The sequence below is a fragment of the Pteronotus mesoamericanus genome, unplaced genomic scaffold (assembly GCF_021234165.1).
Source record: "Pteronotus mesoamericanus isolate MK-2021 breed Mesoamerican mustached bat unplaced genomic scaffold, CSHL_Meso_final scaffold_408, whole genome shotgun sequence".
Lineage (NCBI taxonomy): Eukaryota > Metazoa > Chordata > Mammalia > Chiroptera > Mormoopidae > Pteronotus > Pteronotus mesoamericanus.
Genome location: NW_026555315.1, coordinates 2,477,156 through 2,495,689, shown reverse-complemented (window position 1 = coordinate 2,495,689; position 18,534 = coordinate 2,477,156). Strand labels below are relative to the sequence as shown.

General features: G+C 64.0%; 1 protein-coding gene across 1 annotated transcript in view; it reads right to left on the bottom strand.

The window, feature by feature from the left end:
• Positions 1-18,534, bottom strand: part of DNAH17 (dynein axonemal heavy chain 17) — an 86,350-nt gene that overhangs the window by 32,848 nt on the left and 34,968 nt on the right. Inside the window, exons 30-51 of the mRNA XM_054593083.1 lie at positions 17,951-18,103; positions 16,571-16,696; positions 16,350-16,457; positions 15,351-15,482; positions 15,029-15,189; positions 14,403-14,559; positions 14,082-14,186; positions 11,918-12,075; positions 11,444-11,582; positions 11,003-11,230; positions 10,448-10,585; positions 9,133-9,265; positions 8,083-8,210; positions 7,324-7,472; positions 4,631-4,913; positions 4,379-4,552; positions 3,934-4,141; positions 3,284-3,449; positions 2,917-3,019; positions 2,144-2,291; positions 1,689-1,780; positions 153-314 (exon numbers count right to left, since the gene is read on the bottom strand). Of these exons, the coding sequence (XP_054449058.1) occupies positions 153-314; positions 1,689-1,780; positions 2,144-2,291; positions 2,917-3,019; positions 3,284-3,449; positions 3,934-4,141; positions 4,379-4,552; positions 4,631-4,913; positions 7,324-7,472; positions 8,083-8,210; positions 9,133-9,265; positions 10,448-10,585; positions 11,003-11,230; positions 11,444-11,582; positions 11,918-12,075; positions 14,082-14,186; positions 14,403-14,559; positions 15,029-15,189; positions 15,351-15,482; positions 16,350-16,457; positions 16,571-16,696; positions 17,951-18,103 (3,351 nt within the window). The remainder of the gene's footprint in view (positions 1-152; positions 315-1,688; positions 1,781-2,143; positions 2,292-2,916; positions 3,020-3,283; positions 3,450-3,933; positions 4,142-4,378; positions 4,553-4,630; positions 4,914-7,323; positions 7,473-8,082; positions 8,211-9,132; positions 9,266-10,447; positions 10,586-11,002; positions 11,231-11,443; positions 11,583-11,917; positions 12,076-14,081; positions 14,187-14,402; positions 14,560-15,028; positions 15,190-15,350; positions 15,483-16,349; positions 16,458-16,570; positions 16,697-17,950; positions 18,104-18,534) is intronic.

Here is an 18,534-nt window from a genome sequence, read left to right as displayed (position 1 = left end):
GACAGCTGTTCCGCAGGATCTGGTGTGATCCTTCCCATCACCCCCTGGGGCCCCTCCGGGACGGGCGCGGTTCTCAGGGGCCCCAGGCACTCTGCCCGTTGGAGGCACTTCTGGGCTCAGCGGAGGGACCCGGGGTGGGGGGCCTGACTTACGTCGAAGAATTTCTTGGTGGACGCAATGGTGACGCGGCGCAAGGTTTCCTGGTCTTTCTCGTCGACCATCTTGTCCCCGTACACTCTTTCGGCTTCATGCAGCCAGAGGCGGACGAGGTCCATCGGGGTTTTCAGTATCTCGGCTGTGGAAAACAAGAGCCCCTGCCCCGGGCACGGGGTGCTCAGCGCCTCCGCGGCGCTAGGAGGAGGTAAGCCGGCCTCGGGCTGTGCGCAGGTGAGACAAGAAAGCCGTCACTTCCCTGGGGAGCGAGCCATCGGCCGCAGGTGCAACACCTCCCGGGGCCCAAAGAAGCTACCAGCTGCCAAGGCTGTGAAAATCCTAGAGGCCGGACGGTGCTTCTGCAGCTGGAGAGACGTGGGGGAATGTTCCTCTCAAGACAAGTTTGAGGGTGTCGTCGTCTAGTGGGGAGGACGGTGGAGAGGGGACAAGGGCGGCTCGTCGTGGGGCACAGGCGACTGAAGGCCTCAGAGCCGTGGGTGACGAGCGCAGGCTCGGCCGCTCACGGACCAAGTGACCCGGGCAAGTTCAACAGGCACTTGTTGCGTGCCTGCTGCTTCCCAGAACTCCTCCAGGCTCTGGGGACACGGTGACAACAAGACAGACCCTGCCTTTATGGAGCGTGCATTTTAGTGGGAGATGTGACCAGGCAAACACAGAGACAAGGCAAACGGTCCACTGCGATGCGCTATGAACGACGTAAGCGGGGGGGGGGGGGGGGGCCCGGCGGGGGGGGCAGCCGCCTCTGGAGAGCAGGCCCTCTGAGCCGGCACCAGAGGCGGGGGAGGCGGGCGTGGCTCACGCCCCCTGAGCCTGAGACTCCTGCTGCCCAGCGGGGGCGTGAGAGCTTTCCCTGAGGTTTGCCGGAGACAACGGGGGCGAGCGGCCGAAACACCACCGTCGCCGGCTCAGACCACGCCAGGTGAGTAAGAGAAACCGTCACCATCGTCACCGTCTCCATCACCACCGTCGCGTCACCGTCACCACCGTCACCGTCCCACTCAAGGCCGTCACGATCACGGCCACCCGCATCCTCACCGCCGCCGCCTCCGTCACTCACGTCACCGCCACCGTCCTCACCGCCGTCCTCACCGCCGCCACCTCCGTCACTCACGTCACCGCCGCCGTCTCCGTCACCACCGTCACCGTCTCCGTCACCACCGTCACGGTCTCCGTCACCACCGTCACCGTCTCCGTCACCACCGTCACGGTCACCGTCACCACCGTCACCGTCTCCGTCACCACCGTCACCGTCTCCGTCACCACCGTCACGGTCACCGTCACCACCGTCACCGTCTCCGTCACCACCGTCACCGTCACTGTCACCACCGTCACCGCCATCACTGTCTCCATCACCGCATGTCAGCAGAAGCACCATCGTCCTCACCACCGTCACCTCTGTCACCAGTCCCGAGGTCCCGTTGCTTTCTCTCCTGAGAGAAGCAGAGGAGGGGAGGCCCTGGGGGTCAGGGCCGGGGCCAGGAGGCAGCGCGGCGTGCGGCTAAGGGAGCAGTTACCTGGAAAATATTGGAGAGGTCCCGGAGGTTGAAGATGTAATGAAACTTAATGGCCGTCGGAAGAAACGTTGTTGTGATTTTCTGGTGCAGGGCTGTTAGAGGGGAGGCGGCGACTGTTACCGCCTCTTCACAGCCTCGGGAAGTGCAGGGCTTAAGGTGCGGTTTCTAAGGCAAAGGGGCTGTGAGCCGGGGACCCGCTAAGTGGCGGGTCTGCGGAGCTGGAGAGGGAGGCGGTCGGCTGGCCCGGTGACGGGCACAGCGTTTCTGCACACCGAACGGCCCACCCGCGGCTCCCCCGCCAGCCGCCCGATGTCGCAATGTCGCCTGTTGGAACACGGCGTCATTTAAAAACCATCGACTGGAAAGTACACATAAAATATTTGCCAGGGGAAAACAGGGAGCCGCCCTCAGCCCCGTAAGGCAGCGGGGCTGACCGACAGTGGGGGCCAGCTTACCCAGGGCCGAGGCCACCAGCTGGCCGCTCATCCTCTGGACCACCAGGGGGGCCGAGCGGTAGGCCAGGTGCTGCGACAGGATGGTGCTGTAGATGGTCATGAGGGCCTCCTGGCCCGGGAAGCTCACGGCAAACACGCAGAAGTGGCGCTGCCGGGACGAGCACGGCCCGCGTCAGGAGGCCCTTGGGGACCGGTTCGCAGCCCAGCCGCCTTCTGCGGGAGCAGACTCTGGCCCCAACATCGCCCAGTGTTTTGTGGGCGTGGCCAGAACACCTCGTACGTGGTAGGATCCCATTGAATACTGGCCGTTTCCGAAACAACCAAATGTACTCCGCACTCTCAAGAAAAATGTTGGCGGAGGCAAAAAGAGGGTCTCAGAGCCCAGACCTGGGTTTACATTCCAGGCCTCCACCTGCTTACGGGCTTTGGAGGTGAGGTCCTGCCTGGCTGGGGCTGCAGGCAGAAGCCTGTAAGGATGTCCCAAATATTGTATCGGACATGCTGAGGCTGAACAAACACCTACGGTTCATCTGACACACGGGTCTGACAGGGCGTCCGCACTTTCGCTGGCTGACGGCCAGGCCTGCGGGGTCCCAGGGTCCAGCCAGCTGCCTCGTGGCGCCCGCCCCCGGAATGTTCTGAACTGCCAGGGTGCTCGCCAGAGCCCACCGGACTGCAGCCTTCGGGTCCCCCATCCAGGTCGTCTCTTACTCTCGTTTTCCCGACCGACCCCTGTGCGCTGGAGGCCGCAGCGTGCGCCTGCTACCGCCTACCTGAAGCCTGGGGTCGATGGTGAAGGACCCGGAGGTGGGATTCATGCAAGCCACGTACTGACAGTTGTGCACGTCCTTCAGCGTCAGCTTCTGCCTGTCGTACCTGCAGGGGGGGACCACGCTGGTGTCCTGCCCCAGCCCTCGCCTCAACCCGCCGCACCCCCTGCCTCACCCCGCCTCACCCACATCTCACCCCAGCGATGCCTAGCATGTGGCAGGAGCAGGAAGAGAGCTCCACCCCGGCCGCACAGCCCGGTCTGCTCTGGCAGCCAGGCCCCAGGCCCCAAGCCCCAAGCCGCAGGCCTCTCTGTGGCCCCGCCCACCACGGCCCCGCCCCCACGGCCCCGCCCACCGCAGCCCAGGTTACCAGTGGCCATGGTCCATGTGCTGCCGGATGAGGGTGTGCGGGGCCACCGTCCCGTACTTGTCCACCTCGGGCATGTTCATGTCGTCGATGAAGTAGATCAGCTTCTTTGTGCCTGGCGGCCCATAGTTTCTCCCCGATTTCTTCTCCAGCGGCTTCTCGAGAACCCCTGGGGAAGGGCGCAGGTTGGCTGCCGGTGCCCAGCAGATCCCGGCGGGAGGCCCTGCTGGGCCCAGAGTCCACAGCGCCATTCGCCCCGGGGCAAAGGAGAGGGCAGTGGACGCCATGGGTGAGCGGCAAGGGCTGCAGAAACCTTGCGCCCCATCAGCCTGGGGGGGCCACCTGCTCTGAGGAGAGTGGGTGGGGGTGCGGGAGATGAGCAAGCAGCTGGCAAGCGCCTGGGTCTGTGGTGAGAAAGGACGAGAAGTACGTGCGTATCTGTGTGTGCGGGCGGAGGTCGGGGGTGTAGGGAGGCGTCGTGTGCTTGGCCGGGACCAGGCTGGTCTGTAAGGACCCACCCTGGTCCTGGACGGCGCCCCGCACGCGGCCCCGCCCCGCGCCCCGCCCCGCCCACGCCCCGCCCGCCCCGGCCCGGCCCCGCCCCGGCCCCGCCCCACGCCCCGGCCCCGCCCCGCCCCGCGCCCCGGCCTCACCCTGCAGCATGGCTGAGGTTGTGTAGAAGTTGAAGGGCACGGCCTGCACTAGGTAGTCGTCAGTGCTCAGGCTCTCCAGCTTGTCTCCCAGCAGCACCGACTTGCCCGTCCCCGCGTTGCCCACCAGCATCACCGGCCTCGACTTCCCCATGAGCAGGTCCATGAAGTAGCGGATGCGGATGGTCTCCGTGGTGTGCACCAGCGAGGCCTGGGGGGAGCGCGGTGCAGAAGACGGGAGGGGCGGGAAGAGCGGCGACCCTCAGGCACCCCGAGCCTCCACTCTCCCCCTCGGACCAACGTCACACCTGAACTTCCCCGGTTGTACTTAAAAGGTCCTATTGCTGAAAATCACTTGCACCTGGACATCGCGCCCACAAGCGCGGGCTGGGACGTGGGGTCCTGCTCCTAAAGCGCCAGCACATTGTCTCCCCTCTGGGGCAGTTACCTGCAGCGGGACGTCGGGGTCCAGCTCAAAGGGGGGCACTTTCTCCGTCCAGGGCAGGAACTTTTTAGAGTCAGGGTCCAAGTAGTAGTCGAAGACGGTGCCCTGCGAGGGGAACTTGATCGTCTTGAACTCGTTGACCCACCACTTGCTGAACTCGACTCGATAGTCTATGAGCTGTGGGAACACAAAAACGTAAAAGGGGCTCGGGGAGACCCGGGCTGCGCGGCTGGGCGCTGCGCGGCTGGCGCTCACCTGGTCCTGGAACATGGCCCCGCCGAAGGCCCAGAAGCAGGCGAACACGAAGTAGAGCTCGTACAGCTCCTTGGGGGAGTCGGGCGGCGTGTTCTTCTCCGTGAGGAGGCACTCGAGCAGGTACAGGGTCATCTGGATGACCGTGACCTCGGGCACCGGCGTGATCCTCTTAAAGCCGAAGCGCAGCTTGTCCAGGCATGTGGGCAGGTACTTGTCGAAGAGGATCATCAGGTTGGCCTTTTCAGACTGCACCTTGCGCCTCTCGATCCAGCTGCTCACCACCCTGGGGAAGACGGGGCACCGCCCGGTGAGGGCCGGCCAGCGTGTGGGCCCCCCAGCCTCTCTTCCCTTGGTGAGCGCCTCTGGGCGCGGTTCCGGTACCCCTGCCCAGCGATGCAGACCGCGGGAGGGTCCGCTGAGAGGGCTGGGGCTGTGGGGCTGCGCTCTTTTTCTGGTATTCTAGTTCTGGAAGCCTAAGACCGCTAGGAGCTGCCCTTGCTATCCCAGAGACAGCAACTGCTGAGGGCCGGAGAGCTGAGTGTCAGAGAAGACAGGAGAGAAGAGCAAGTTTTTATGACATCATCGGTGGGGACGGAGGGGAGAGAAGGGGATCGGAAGGGAAGCGAATGGACGGAGGAGGAGGACAGCAGGAACGGCTCATTTCGCATCATCTGGACTCCTGGATCCAGCCATGCCTGAAGCATGCCCTGGTGGATTGAGCTAAAAGATTTTTCTCCTCTGGTTACTTTGAGTTGGGTTTGTCATATGTAGTGGAAGAGTCCAAACCAGTACAATAGGCAGTCCTGAGGGGCCACGTTGGACCGTCTGGCACGCATGGTCCCTGGAGTGGGTTGCAGAGAGGTGGCCGCCCCAACGGCAAGGGCGTGGACCCAGGAGCCCCACTGCCTGGCCTGAATTGGTCCTGCCGCGGCCAGTAGCGGCCGACGGCAAGTCAGTCCACACAGCTGGGTCCCTGGCTTCTCATCCGCGAATGGGTGTGATGATAGCCACTCCCACCCAGAGGGAGGCCGGCCTGGCATTTTTAAAGCTCAGAGACGGGTCCACGGTGAGTGTGGAAAAGTGCCTGATACCCACGGAAGGCGCGGCCGACGCCCTCAGGGTCAGGGAGCGTGTGGTTTCCTGGAGGCTCAAGGCTTAGGCAGGAGGCCCACGCTACCGAACCCAGCCAGCCTGCCACCTGCAGCCTGACATACGCGTCTTTCCACGCATGAGCTCACGTCCTAGAAGCTCTGCCTCCTACTGACCTCTGTCAGGACAGAGAACTGGGGGCTAAATGCTCTGCCCCTCTGCATCCTGGAGTATCCAGGACAACAGAGGAAACTGTGACCTGGCCTATACCTATAAGCGGAACGCGGCGCCCCAATGCCTGGACTCGTTAAGACCCGAACTCCAGCCGCCGCGGGCCTTCCGAGTGGCCCAGAGACACACCCTTGGCAGGAGGGTGCTTCCCTGCCCCGGGTTTCGGGGGGCTCCGGCCCTGGCCCCGAGGCAGCTGGCGGGTCGGGCCCTGGAGCCTTGCTTCCCGTCCTCCCCCGGGATGTGCTCTGGTCTCAGGCCCGGAGGCCCGGCTGCTGACCCTGTGGCCGCCGGCGGTGGGGCTGCCCTCCCTCTCAGCCGCTTCTCTCCCACCTCCTTCCCAAAGCGGGGCTCCTCCTCTCGGTCCTCCCGCTGGAGCCCCCAACCCCGCCTGGCTGAAGGGCGGCCTGTCTCCGGTCCCGCCTCTGCACACACCTGCTTAGCCCTCTCTCTCTGCTCACTGATGTCCCCCGAGCACCCCGCGTCCCTGTCTCCATCCTGTCCCCGCGTCCTGGCAACTCCTGCCCAGACTCTGCTCCATTCCCTCACCTTTTCGGCTGCCCACCCCAAAGACTCCTGGACATGCTGTGGCGGGCAGAACGGTGGCCTCTACAAGGATATGTCCACCTGGGACCTGAGAACCTGGCCTTATTTGGAAGAACGGTCTTTGCAGGTGTGATCGATCCAATGACAGCTCTCGAGATGAGGAGGTCTTCCTGGATTAGGGTGGCCCCCGCCCAGAGACTGGTCCTTATTGGGAGGGGGCAGTTGGGGCGCACAGGCGCGCGGAGAGGGAGGGGCACGCGAGGCGCAGAGGCTGCAGGGGTGCGTCTGCCGGCCGAGGGACCCCATGGCGGCCGGAGACTCCAGAGTCGAGGAGAGGGGCCTGGGGCCGGTGCCTCCTCGGCGCCTCTGGAAGGAACCCAGCCTCCCGACACGCTGACCCTGGACTCTGGCCTCCACACCTGGGAGAGAATCAACTTCCACTGCTGGAAGCCATGCAGTGTGTAAGCCTTTTCACTGCAGCAACGGGACACAGACACAGTGGGGTGATGAGTGACTCTGGAGAAGACCCCCCGGCCCGCTGAGGGTCAGGTGAGCTCGGGTCCTGTCTCTGCGGGGGCCACTGTGTGCGGGCGGTCCGTCCTTAAACCCCAGCCTGGCCGCGGCGCCTGCGTCCCAGCCGACGGCCCCACCTCCCGTTGCCGAGGCGAAGGGGGGTTCAAGTGGGGCCCGCGCCCCCCCGCTCCCCACCCCCCGACCTGCCGCAGCAGCAGCCCCGTGCCAAGCACACAGGCGCCACAAGCCTCGGACCCGCCCCCCAGCCCGCCTTTCTCTGTCACAGTTTGCGGCCAGACAACCAGCCCCCAACTCACGGGTTCCACCCCAGGTCTGTGGGGTTGATGTAGAGGATGCCGGCTCTGGAGACGGTGGCCGGGGTGGCTGTGCGCAGGTGGCTGATCTCGAACACCAGCCTCATGGTGCGGTTCAGCGGGATGCGCTCGTTGCTGGCCAGGGTGAGGACCTAGCGCGGGAGAGGCCGTGGGCTTTCGGCGGCGCAGAGGCCATCTTCCCTAGGGTGCGCCGCAGGGACGCGCCTCAGGGCCGGCGGAGGAAGCCGGAGACCCTCGCGCCGTGCCCCCTGCCCGCCGCCGCCCTGGACGGCAAGGGTGCCCTGTGGGGCTTCACTGTCACGTTCGATTGGCACTGACCCCCCGCCCCCAACTCTGGAGTTCCCTCCTCCGCCGGACTGAGAGTCATCTTCTTGAGCTGTTTCTAGAAAATTCTTCCTCCCAAGGTATTAACTGTCCTCTCCACGTCACGCCATGTGGAACTAGACAACGGCGTTTCCACGTCTGCACCCTCCACCCACCCTGCTGGCAAGACAAGTCCACAACGGGGCACCCGCGGGGCTGGGCCACGTGGGGGACGGGTCTCGGGACAGGGGCCGTTCCCGGGTTCGTAGCTTTGTGTGTGGAGTTCCAGAGAGACCCCGCCCCCCACCCTGAGTCCCAGTGTGCAGCAGGTTCTGTCCGTGGTGTGGGGTGGCAGGTGGTGAGAGGGGGCATTTCCCACATCCCCCCAGCGACTGTGTTTCTGGGGGGTTAGTTCTGAAACCCAGGAGCCCCCCAAACCTTGTTGTCATCCATGACAGTGTTGAGAGACTCGATCCACATGGGGTCAATGTCCCCATCCAGGACGATCCACTTAGGGCCATCGTGGGTGATGTTGGCTAGGTCCCGCATTATGGTAGAGAACAGGCCTGTGAACGCGGGGCTGGGGTGAGCCGGTGTGGGCGTGGCTGGGGCGAGCCGGTGTGGGCGGGGCCGGGCTGGGTGGGCGGGGCTGGGGGAGGGCAGGGCCAGCCACAGGCCTGACGCTCCCGGAGGCCACGCGGCTGACACCGGCTGGCCCCTCCAGTCCCCACCAGGCCTGACCCCTGGCCTCCCTCCCCTGGAGATGGCCTGGCCTGGCCTGGCCTGGCCTCTGCTTCAAAGGGCAGCAGAGGGCCTCAGACAGGGCTGCTGAGCTTGTTTCTCATTCTTATTTCACCCGAGGACCTTCCTCCCCCTCCCCACCAGGCCCTCCTCTGACCGCACCCCTTCAGAGCCCCCCAAGTCTGGCTCATCTCTTCAAGGCTCAGCAGCCTCTGGGGCGCCCCAGGCCTCCGCCGGGCGCTCTCCACTCATCTGTTCATTCACTCACTCGCTCACTCACTCACTTGTTCATTAATTCATCAGCAGAGGTTTGCTGAGTGCAAGATACACACACACTATAGGAGTGGGAGGGCGGGGGTCAAGTCACAAAGAGAAAGCTGGGCAAGAGGGGGTGAGGGCCGGGGGCCGGGGGCCAGGGGAGACGCACGGAACCTGTGATGGGGGAGGGCAGGTTCCCCCTCCCCCCACAAGCAGCGCCTGTGCAGGCCCAGGACTTCAGGGCCCCTCCTTCCACCTGGACCACGCCCACCCCACCTGCATTCTGCTGCTCTTCCTGGGGACCAAGATCACGCGCCACGTGTATGGGCGCCCCCCCGACCTGTGTTCCTCGGGGGCCGGCCAGGCGTGGTCGTGTCTCAACACCCGCTCGCTGCGTGAAGCTCAGTTAGCGGCCGGGGACGCCAGCTGGTGACCCCACCCCCCAGCCACCCGTCCGTCTGGTCCCGGGGTGGCTGCCGCTTCTGGTACCGTCTTTCCACTCCCTGGTCGCTGGGTTGATGATGCCAAAGAGCTCGTCGCAGGTGACGGCCTTGGGGTCCAGGTCCACTGCCACCGGCCTCCTCTTCAGGTTCTGGTAGGTCTTGTTGAGAGACTTGAGGACCTGGGCAAAGGTGGGGTCGCTGAGGGCGGGGCGGCGGGGCGGCGGGCCGCACCCACCCGGGCCAGGGGCCCCACGGGCGAACCTGGCACCTGGGCTCCCCGCCCTCGGTTTGTTTTGCTTTGTTGACGTGCAGGTAAATTTACGTCCCCCAGGCAAGGGCCTGGGGGGTGGCAAACGTGCTGTGATCGCCCGTGTCTGCAGACAGCACAGAGCTGCTGGCCTCCACGCCACACTAAGACCGGGGGAAGTCACATGAGCTTCCTGACGGTAAAAGTAACGCATGCTTGGCCCTGGCCGGGCAGCTCAGTTGGTGAGAGCCCAGCCCTGATACTCCAAGGCTGCGGGTTCAATTCCCGGTCAGGGCGCAAGTGATAATCATCCCACGAATGCCTGAATTAGTGGAACAACAAATCAGTGTTTTTCTCTCTTTCTCTCTCTCCCTTCCTCTCTCTCTCTCTCTCTCTGGAATCAATTTTTTAAAAAGTAACCTATGCTCACCACCGGAAAAAATTGTTTATGGGACAAAAACAACCCCTAATTCCTCCACCCAAAGAAAAATATTTTTAAAGACATTTGAGTCTGTTTTATATGTATTATGTATATATTCCTTTGTAGCAAATCGGGTTCAGAGAGTTTCTGCAGTTTCTGCCTTTAAAAAAAAATGACTCGCTGTGAGCGTCGCATGCTGTTCGTTTTTGGATGTGACCTTTGCGAAGAGCCTACGAGTCCCTGCTGTGGGCGTCTAGCTGGACACCGGCTGCTTCGGGCTTTCCTGGGGTTTGTTGCGGTCATTGTTCGCACGGGCCCTGCCCTCTGCTTTCACTTTGGCCCGGGCAGCGGCAGTGGACAGCAGGGTGGGTGGGGGCTGCCCTCAGGAAGGCAGGTGAACTGGCAGGAAGGGCCCCTTCGTGAGACCAGGATCCCGCGGTATCTCCTTGCCTCCTCCCCAAACCCCACATCACAGCTTCCTTCCTGGTCCAGGACACATTCTGGTGGTGGTGGTGGTGGTGGAGCGCTCCCAGGATGCACTGGGCCGGGGTCCCTGGGTCGGGGCGGGTGACAGGGCTGACCCTCCAGCAGTCCTGCGCCACTTCGCTGGAACCCCGCAGTGCCCCTTGGGTGGGGGCCGGGCCCAGATGGACGGGAGGGCGGACCGGAGGGCGGACGGGGGGAGCAGCTTGCCTGAGACTTGCCGCTGCCTGCGTTCCCGATGACGAACACCGAGTGGCGCACTTGCAGCAGCTCCTCCAGCTGCACGACCTTCAGCACGAAACTGTCCTCGGCCTGCAGCTTGAGCTCCACGATGCTCTGCTTGATGATCTGGAGGCGGGGGCACAGGAGGGGCACGTGGCCGTGTCCCAGGTCGGGGAGCCTCCGGCCCAGCGGGAGGTGTCGTAGGGGAGTCGTGGCCCTCCAGGGTGGGTGTGTGTACACGTTCCACGGACACATACGTGTGTACAGGATGGAGAGCTCCGTGCATTTGCCCGCCGCCCCTCAGGTCCTCTCGAGCCCCCAGCACCAAGACAGGACAGGCCAGGGCTGGAGGGGCGGCCGGTGATCTCAGGGAACCGCAGGTGTGTGAGCACCGCAGATGGGGTGACCCGGCCGCCTACCCCAGCGTTGCACCTGCCACTCAGTTGCCCACCCCACACGTGGCAGAGAGAAAGGTCCTGGGCAGGCAGGAAGCCTGGACGCGCTGAGCCCCCCAGTCTGGACTCGAGGCCCAGCAGGACCTACCTTTTCGAAATTCAGGTCCCGCTTCCGAGGCACGTCCAGGGCGGGGAATAGGTCCCCGATCAGCCCCATGAACACGGGCAGGTCGTCCGTCACGATCTTGGGGATGTTGAAGTCCCTCAGCGCCCTCATGAGCACCTGGTCCTCTGCCCGGCTGGGGTCGCCCCTCTTCAGGGAGCCGGCCACCACCAGCACAGACTTGATGGCACGCAAGCCCCAGTCGTAATGGTCCTGCAGGCCGAGGGCGCGGGCGTGAGCGTGCCTTCCCATGCTCCGCTGGGTGGCGTCCCCACCCAGGCAGGCCAGGGCCCGCGGAGGGCCCGGCTGAGGCCGGCCTGCGGCCAGGACGCACGGAAGCCTCACCCAGCCCGTCAGGGAGGCACCCGGGCCCGGCCAGCCCCGCACACCCTGGCCCCGGTGGCCCCGGCCACTGCCAGCACGCACCTGCTTGGAGAGCAGCTCTTTGCACAGGGTGTAGAGCGTGATGAACTTCCTGGCCAGAAGGCGGGCCTCCAGGAAGCCCTCAGCCACCAGCATGATCTCGCAGATCAGCTCGAAGTCAGGGACGACCATAGCGCAGGGCCTGGGGGCGGGGGGTGGGGCAGCGGGGCAGCCTCAGCATCTTCTCTTCCGCCCAGGCCCTACTCACCCCTCCCCACCCAGGTGCACACCTCACCTGTCGGGGGGCACCGCCCGACGTTTGCTCTCCTCCACCCTCCCCTGAGAGTTGCCCTGAACCCTGCTTCCCATCGCCTCAGCGGGGACCTCCGCCCCAGGGGGACAGAGCAGGAGACACCGTCTGCTCTTCAGCGGTCCCCGGCCTGCTGGATCCCCTCTGACGCGGGAGCCTGCGTCTCCTCTCCCCCGGCTCCGCCCGCCTCCACTCCTGGCCCGGCCGCCACCCCGTCCACCACGCACCTGAACAAGGCCTTCAAGTTCTCGGGCAGCTCCGTGCGCCCCGCGTACCCGGGGTTCATGGTGATGAAGATGCCGACGGTGGGGATCAGGCGTATCATCTCCCCCAGGAAATTGAACGTCTTCTTCTTGGCCCGAATGGCGTCCTGGACACACTTGACCTAAACCGTTGGCACAGAGACAGCGCATGGGGACGACCGGCTTCCCTGGCGTTGCAGCGTGCGGCCGTGCGTTTGCGAGGACCCACCCCCGGTCTCTCTCTGTGTAAATTAAACTTTAAATTTCCAGACAATCGTAGGCGCGCTCGCCGCTGTGAGACAGAATGCCGAGGTCCCACGGGCCCCCACCCGGCGACCCCGAAGGCGGCCTCTCCCCCCGACTGCGCTGCAGCCCCCCAACCAGTGGCCGGTCAAGACCCGGGACGCTCCTGTCACTGAGAGCACCCTCCTGCCACCTCTACAGCCGCGCCCCCCCCTCCCGCCCCAGCCTCTCCGTGTCCTGTGCAGCCCATGTCTGTAATTCTGTCATTTCGTGAACGTCGCTAAGCGGGTGGTGCATGTGTCCCCTGAGGTGGGCCTTTGTCACCAGCCAAAAGCCCTGCAGAGCCCCTAGGGTGCCGTGCCGGTGGCCTGCCCTTGCCGGTGCCGCGCGCTCCCCCGCCTCCTGGCTGTCTCATGAGACCCGCTCCTGCCCTGGCAGTGGCTGACCGCGGCCACCGCGCATCAGATGGTGTTTAAGGAAGCCCGTATCCAACGAGGGCCTTCCAGCTGCACGGATCTTAGTGCCTGCAGAGGTGGCGGCGAGCCTCCCCGGCACCACGTGAGGGCGCCCCACATTCACAGTTAAAACCTTCAAAGGCCGGACTGCCGGACTTCGCGGCAACCAGGCTGGGGACTGGGAGCGGGGAGGGGGACCCTTCAGAATTCTTCGCTGTGTCGCCCCTGTGTGCACGAGGCCTCTCCTTACCAGTTCTTGCTCCTCATTCCAGGCAACAAACATTTAGAACCTGAGAAGGCTCTGCCTGAGTGTCCTGGTGTCTGACTTTGGGGGGACCCGTACCTCTGCTACTGCATTGGGGTTGGGGGTCCCCACGGCAGGGGCCGGCTCCGCTGGCAGGTGCCCGGGAGCTGGCTGCCCTGTTTTCCCTTTGCCTTACTTTCCTTTCGTCTTGCCAGGGCTCGGGGGCGCTTCTGGGCAGAGGCGGGCAAGTGTGGTGGAGGGTGCCGGCCCCGCATGCACCGCCAGCCTTGCTGGCAAACCGGTGCTGCCAAGCCCGTTTTACAGAGTAGAAAGTGGAGGTACGGAGAGTTTAAGGAATTGGCAAGCACAGAACTGGGGAGTAAAATCTGCCACTTTAAGCCGGGCCATACTCCCAGGCTGCGGGTCTGATATCCGGGCCCCGCTCTGCTCCTCCCACTGCCCGGCCCCGGCCCCGGCCTGGCCGCCCGCAGCCTCGCCTCCGGCGTGGTCCGCGAGGCCCGGCTGCAGTGAGCCCCATCTCCTCTCCGTCCATTGTGGGGGCGGGGAGGCTCGCAGCACCGGCTGCGCCTTGACCCCCGGGGTCTCTCAGGGTGTCGGTGCTGACTGCGGGCCTGGAGGTGGGCCGCAGCGTCCCTCAGACAGCCCAGCTGGGCAGGGGTGGCCCGAGGCATTTGTCCAAACGCAGGTGCGCTCCCCCAACCACGCGGGGTGCGGCGCCACAGGCAGCAGGGCGGAGCGGCCGATCTGAAGGCCCCGCCCCGCCCCAGCCCCCCACCTCAGGTCCTGTGGTCGTGCCCACGTGCGCCCGGACGGCAGGGCACGCCACCCCCTGTTTTTCTTTCCCCCTTGTCTTCCTGTTCTCCCCCGGCACCCTGGTCTAAGTGGCAAACTCCTAGGCGCCCTTCAACGCCCAGCCCCACTGATGTGCACAACAGACCCGACCCTCTGTCCTGGTCCCCAAACAACATAATTACGCCCTCGTCTCTATTCAGTCACACGCATGCTGCCAGAGCGCACTCTTACTGTTCTCACTCTGGATTGTCCAGCCAGAGCGCGGGCCCCCGAGGGACGGGCTGGGCTCTCGCCCACCTCTGGGCCCCGCCGTCGGGCCGAACGAACGGACGGCAGGGGGCTCGCTCACCCGGAGCTGGCAAAGCAGTGAGTCGCCGGGGCCCGGCAGCCCTACCTGCACCGCGATCACAGACAGGACCTCCACGGAGATGCGGTTGAACTCGTCGAAGCAGCCCCAGGCCCCGGTCTGGGCCAGGCCCTTGTAGATGTTGCCGCAGGACTGGAAAGGAGGAAAGAGAGGAAGAGAGGCTGCGGCCAGCCCGTTTGCGGGGCAGAGGCCCTCAGCGAGCTGGGCCCGGTGCCCCTCCCCGAGCCCCGCTGGCGGCCTGCCGGCGCCAGGGTGCACGTGGGGTGGGGGCGCGGCGGCTCCTGGGGGAGGGGCCCTATTGCGTCCTCCTGGGGGACCTCGGGCGCTGCCTGCGGCCGAGGCGCGTACCTTGTAGTCCATCTGCTCGGAGCAGTTGAAGACATACACCATGGTGCCCAGGGCCCGGCCCAGGTCCTTCGTAGTCTCGGTCTTCCCGGTCCCTGCCGGGCCAGCCGGGGCCCCGCCCATGATCAGGTGCAGGGACTGGGTCAAGGTGATGTAGCATCTGCAAGGGACGGCCGTGTACTCCTAAGCCAGGACCCGCGGCCGTCCGCTCTTCCCTCGCCGTGGCTCCCGTGGCCCCCACGGGCAGGGCAGGGCTCGAGATGTGACTGAGGGCCGGGCCAGGTCACAACCATCGCATCACACCCCCCGAGGGGGCGCTCTGAGCAGGCGCGGCTCACGGGGAGCCCGGCGATCGCCGCCTCACGCGGCAGGCCTTCGGAGAGGCTCGGCGGGCACACAGCTCGCGCGGGAGCCCGGGAGCTGGGACCCGGCGCCCAAGGCCGGGCGCCCGGCAGGCAGGTGGCACCGCAGGTCCCTCCCGCCCAGGCGCCCGGTCCTTTCAGCCTCAGCAGGACGTTTGGGCCTGACGATGCGGGGAGTCCTGGGGAAGGGCCCGCAGAGAGCCGGCGGGTCCCCCACTGAGCGGTCCGGGGGCCAGGCGCGGTGGCCCCGGCGCAGGCAGCCCTCACCTGTCCGTCAGCGGTGTGATGACCAGCCTGGGCGTGTTGCCCAGGTACTCGTACGAGTACTGGATCTGGGCGTCGCAGATGTTGGCGAAGCAATGCCTCTTCTCCTCGTCCCACCGGTGCCGCAGCTGGGACTGCCAGGTGAAGGCCTGCGAGCTCTCCACCTGCGGGGCCGTCCCCAGGGCCAGCTTGCCGCCAGCTCGCCCTCGAGCCCCCGAGCCCCCGGCCCAGGGCCCGCACCCCCGGCCACCCCTCCTCCCGTGCGGGGGCGAGTCTCTGTGAGGGACAAACCCGGTGCCCCGCCCGCCCCCGCCAGCGTCCATGCCTTGGCTGTGATCATCTTGGCCACCACGTCCCTCGCGTGCACGTCGATGGTGCAGATGGTCATGATCTTCATCCGGTCGCCCGCGTTGAGGTTCCCGACGAGCAGGGTGATGAGCGCGTTCAGCTGACTGATCTGCAGGCGCAAACGCCCCTCCGATGGGACACCCGGAGGGGCCCGCCGCTCACCGGGCAGCCCCCGGGCCGTGGGGGTCCCCGGGAGCTCACCGCCGACCCGGCAGGAAGACCACCCTGCTCTCGTCCTCGGTAATGAAATGCAGAAAACCGTCCTCGAGAGCCCCCGTGCGGGGTGCCACAGCTGTGGGACAGCCCCCAGCGGACACCCCGGAGCCACGACAAGTGACGCGGTGGAAGGAAATCTGGTGCCATGGAGGGTGGTGGATATTAAGTGGACACAGTGGGTTTTTAAGCATTAGAAAACAAACAACAAAAAAGTGACAAAAAATAAGGTGTTGGATGTATCTTTTTTCATATAAGTCGATTGTATGAACACAAGAGATTACAATAACAGTATTATATTATACATGTTAATATATAGTATTTATATATTATTAACATATTAAATTATATATGTTATTAATATATAACATATTAAATTATATTTTATTATGTAATATATTATATATTACTAATATATAATATAATATATTACATAATAATATTAAAATAACAACAATGGTATTAGAATAATAATTAGGTAGTAATACTTTGACAGTAATTATGTCTGGGGATGGGTTATGGGTAGTTTTTCTTCTTCCTTTAAAAAGTTATCTTGAGTTTTTAAATTCCTAATCAGGAATCTTTAAAAATAGACCCGTGGTAGCGTTAGATAATTTCCAGACCAGAAATTCAAGGCGTGTCTCTGTGAAGCGGTCGCGGGCTGCTCCACCGGGGCGGGCAATGTCGGACCCGTGCCCGCGGGGAGTCTCCGGGCTCTGAGCCCGGGGCAATTCCCTCGGCGCACCTGCCGGCCCGCGCGCACCTGCTTTTTGTTGTAGTCCTTGATGGCGTTCTCGTACCCCTCCTCCAGGCGCGCGAACGCCAGGCCCACCTCCGTGGTCCACCAGATCTGCGTGCACGTGAGCGCCACCTGCAGGCAGACGGCGCGCGGCGCGTGAGCGCGCGCGGTGAGCCCCGTGGTGTGCCCCGGCTGACCCGTGCCGCCCAGCGCAGCGTCCTCGCCCGCCGCAGCTGCCCGCACACCTGGGCGGCGTAGTCGAAGACCCACTGCTCCCTGGGCTTCTCCTCGTACGTCACCACCGCTTCTGGGATCTCATGCCGCAGCGTGGCGCACATGCGGTCCAGCACCCGGTTCAGCCAGACTTCCACCTGAGGACCAGGGCCACATGGCCAGAGGGGCTGTGAATGCGTCTAATTCCAACGACTTCATTTATTATTTAAAAAAATTGAGTATTTGTCGCAACGTTCATCCCAGGGGTGAACGTGCGGAGGTTTTTCTAGAGCAGTAAGGATGAGCAGCTGGAACAGCGGGGCTGGGAAGCCCAGGGGTGTGTGCGCATTCATGTGCACACATGATTTCCAGGTAGAGGAGGGAAGGGAACCAGGGAAAAATCTAGGAGAGAAGACAGGCTACGTCTGAGCCCCTGAGGCGCTGCTGACACCCCGAGGCGCTGCACTGTGTCCCCCGGCCTGCTGCCCCTGTGTTCCCGGCAGGCTCTGACCTATGAGCCCCCACCTGCTCCCCACGGGCACTGTCTCGGGGTCCAAGACCGACACTCGGACAAGCCTGCCCACAAGCCTTGTTTGTGTTTTAAGTACAAACCCTCAGCTACCTGCTGCTGGGGTGGGGGGCCACCGGTCGCTTTTTCTCTTTAACCACCAACCGGCGCACGCAGCCCTTGCGGTGGCTCGCGGTCCCTCTAAGGAGCGAGTCTGAACTACCCGTGATGGGTGGAACCGGCCACGGCCCGCCACCCCGTGACGACGGCCGGCCCTTGAGTCTGCATGGCTGGAGCTCTCGCGTGAGACTTTTTCCCCCACGTTGACTTATCTCTGAACTACGTTTTGCTTAGGCTAATGTCAAAGTCGGCTCAGTTGCTCGATCCATACTTGGGCAACGAGGCGTGGCGGGAGGGTGGCCAGGACATTTGCCGTCAGCAGGAGGGAGCCTTGCGGGGGCGGGGGGATGGCAGGCTTGTTGGGAAAGCTGGGAGGGGGCACAGGGCACCCAAGTCAGGGGACCTCTGCAGCCTCGCAAAGGGATGAGGCCAGAGGTTCTTCCTGAACAGGTGCTAGAACCCACGCCAGGGGTGTGCGACGCCCTCCAACGCTGTAGAAAACTCCAGTGCTTTCCGTCAAACCTTTTCCTCCCTCCCTCTCCTTCCTTTTGTCTTTTTTCAAGGTACACCTCACGCTACGGGGGTAAGGCTGTGTGTGGGGGAGATTCTAGAAACGAGTCCTTTAAGCGCTTGTTCTATAAAGGCAGGGGGAAGAGGAGGGGGAGCGTCACGCGGTCTGGCAGTGCCACCGCTGCCGGAGGGCCTAGGGCTCTCACGCCCCCCGCCCGTCATCCTGGGGGTGGGGCCTCCGGCCGGGTGCCCTGCGACCTGTGCCCGCCCTCACCTGCCCCGAGAGGTCGCATTCGCGGTCAAAGTCCATGTACTCGTCCTCCTTGCTGTACATGCCCAGGCCCAGCTTGAGCGGCTTCTCGTTGGCGTCCAGCTGGAACTTCAGTTTGCACAGGCTGTCGAAGAGCTTGGACAGGTGGCGGCTCACCTGGGCAGGGGGAGGTGGGAGGGGGTGACACCAGAATTATGTGCCTGAGGGGCTCCAAGGGGACCAGGCAGCCTGCGTCCTAGGCAGTTTGAAGCAGCTTTCTTTTGGGGGGGGGACATACCCCCCTTCTCTGGTCAACGTTAACGCACATGCTCAGCGCGCCCAAGGGACAGCGGAAGCTGCTCTCAGGCAGGGCGCACGAGCCGGCCTGGGAACCCGGCTTCTGAGACAAGTGTCTGTTCCCGAGCCTTTCTTTCCCTTGACAAGTTCTGGGCCAGCCACCTGGCCCGCTTCCCCAGGTCACACGCTCAGATCTTAAATTTCCGGCCACCTTGTGCCATACATAGCCCTTCTTGTGCGCCCCGCCACTTCATGGTTAGGATAAAATGGAGCCGCCTCCCCTTCTCCTGGCTAGTTAACCCTCCCCGCTT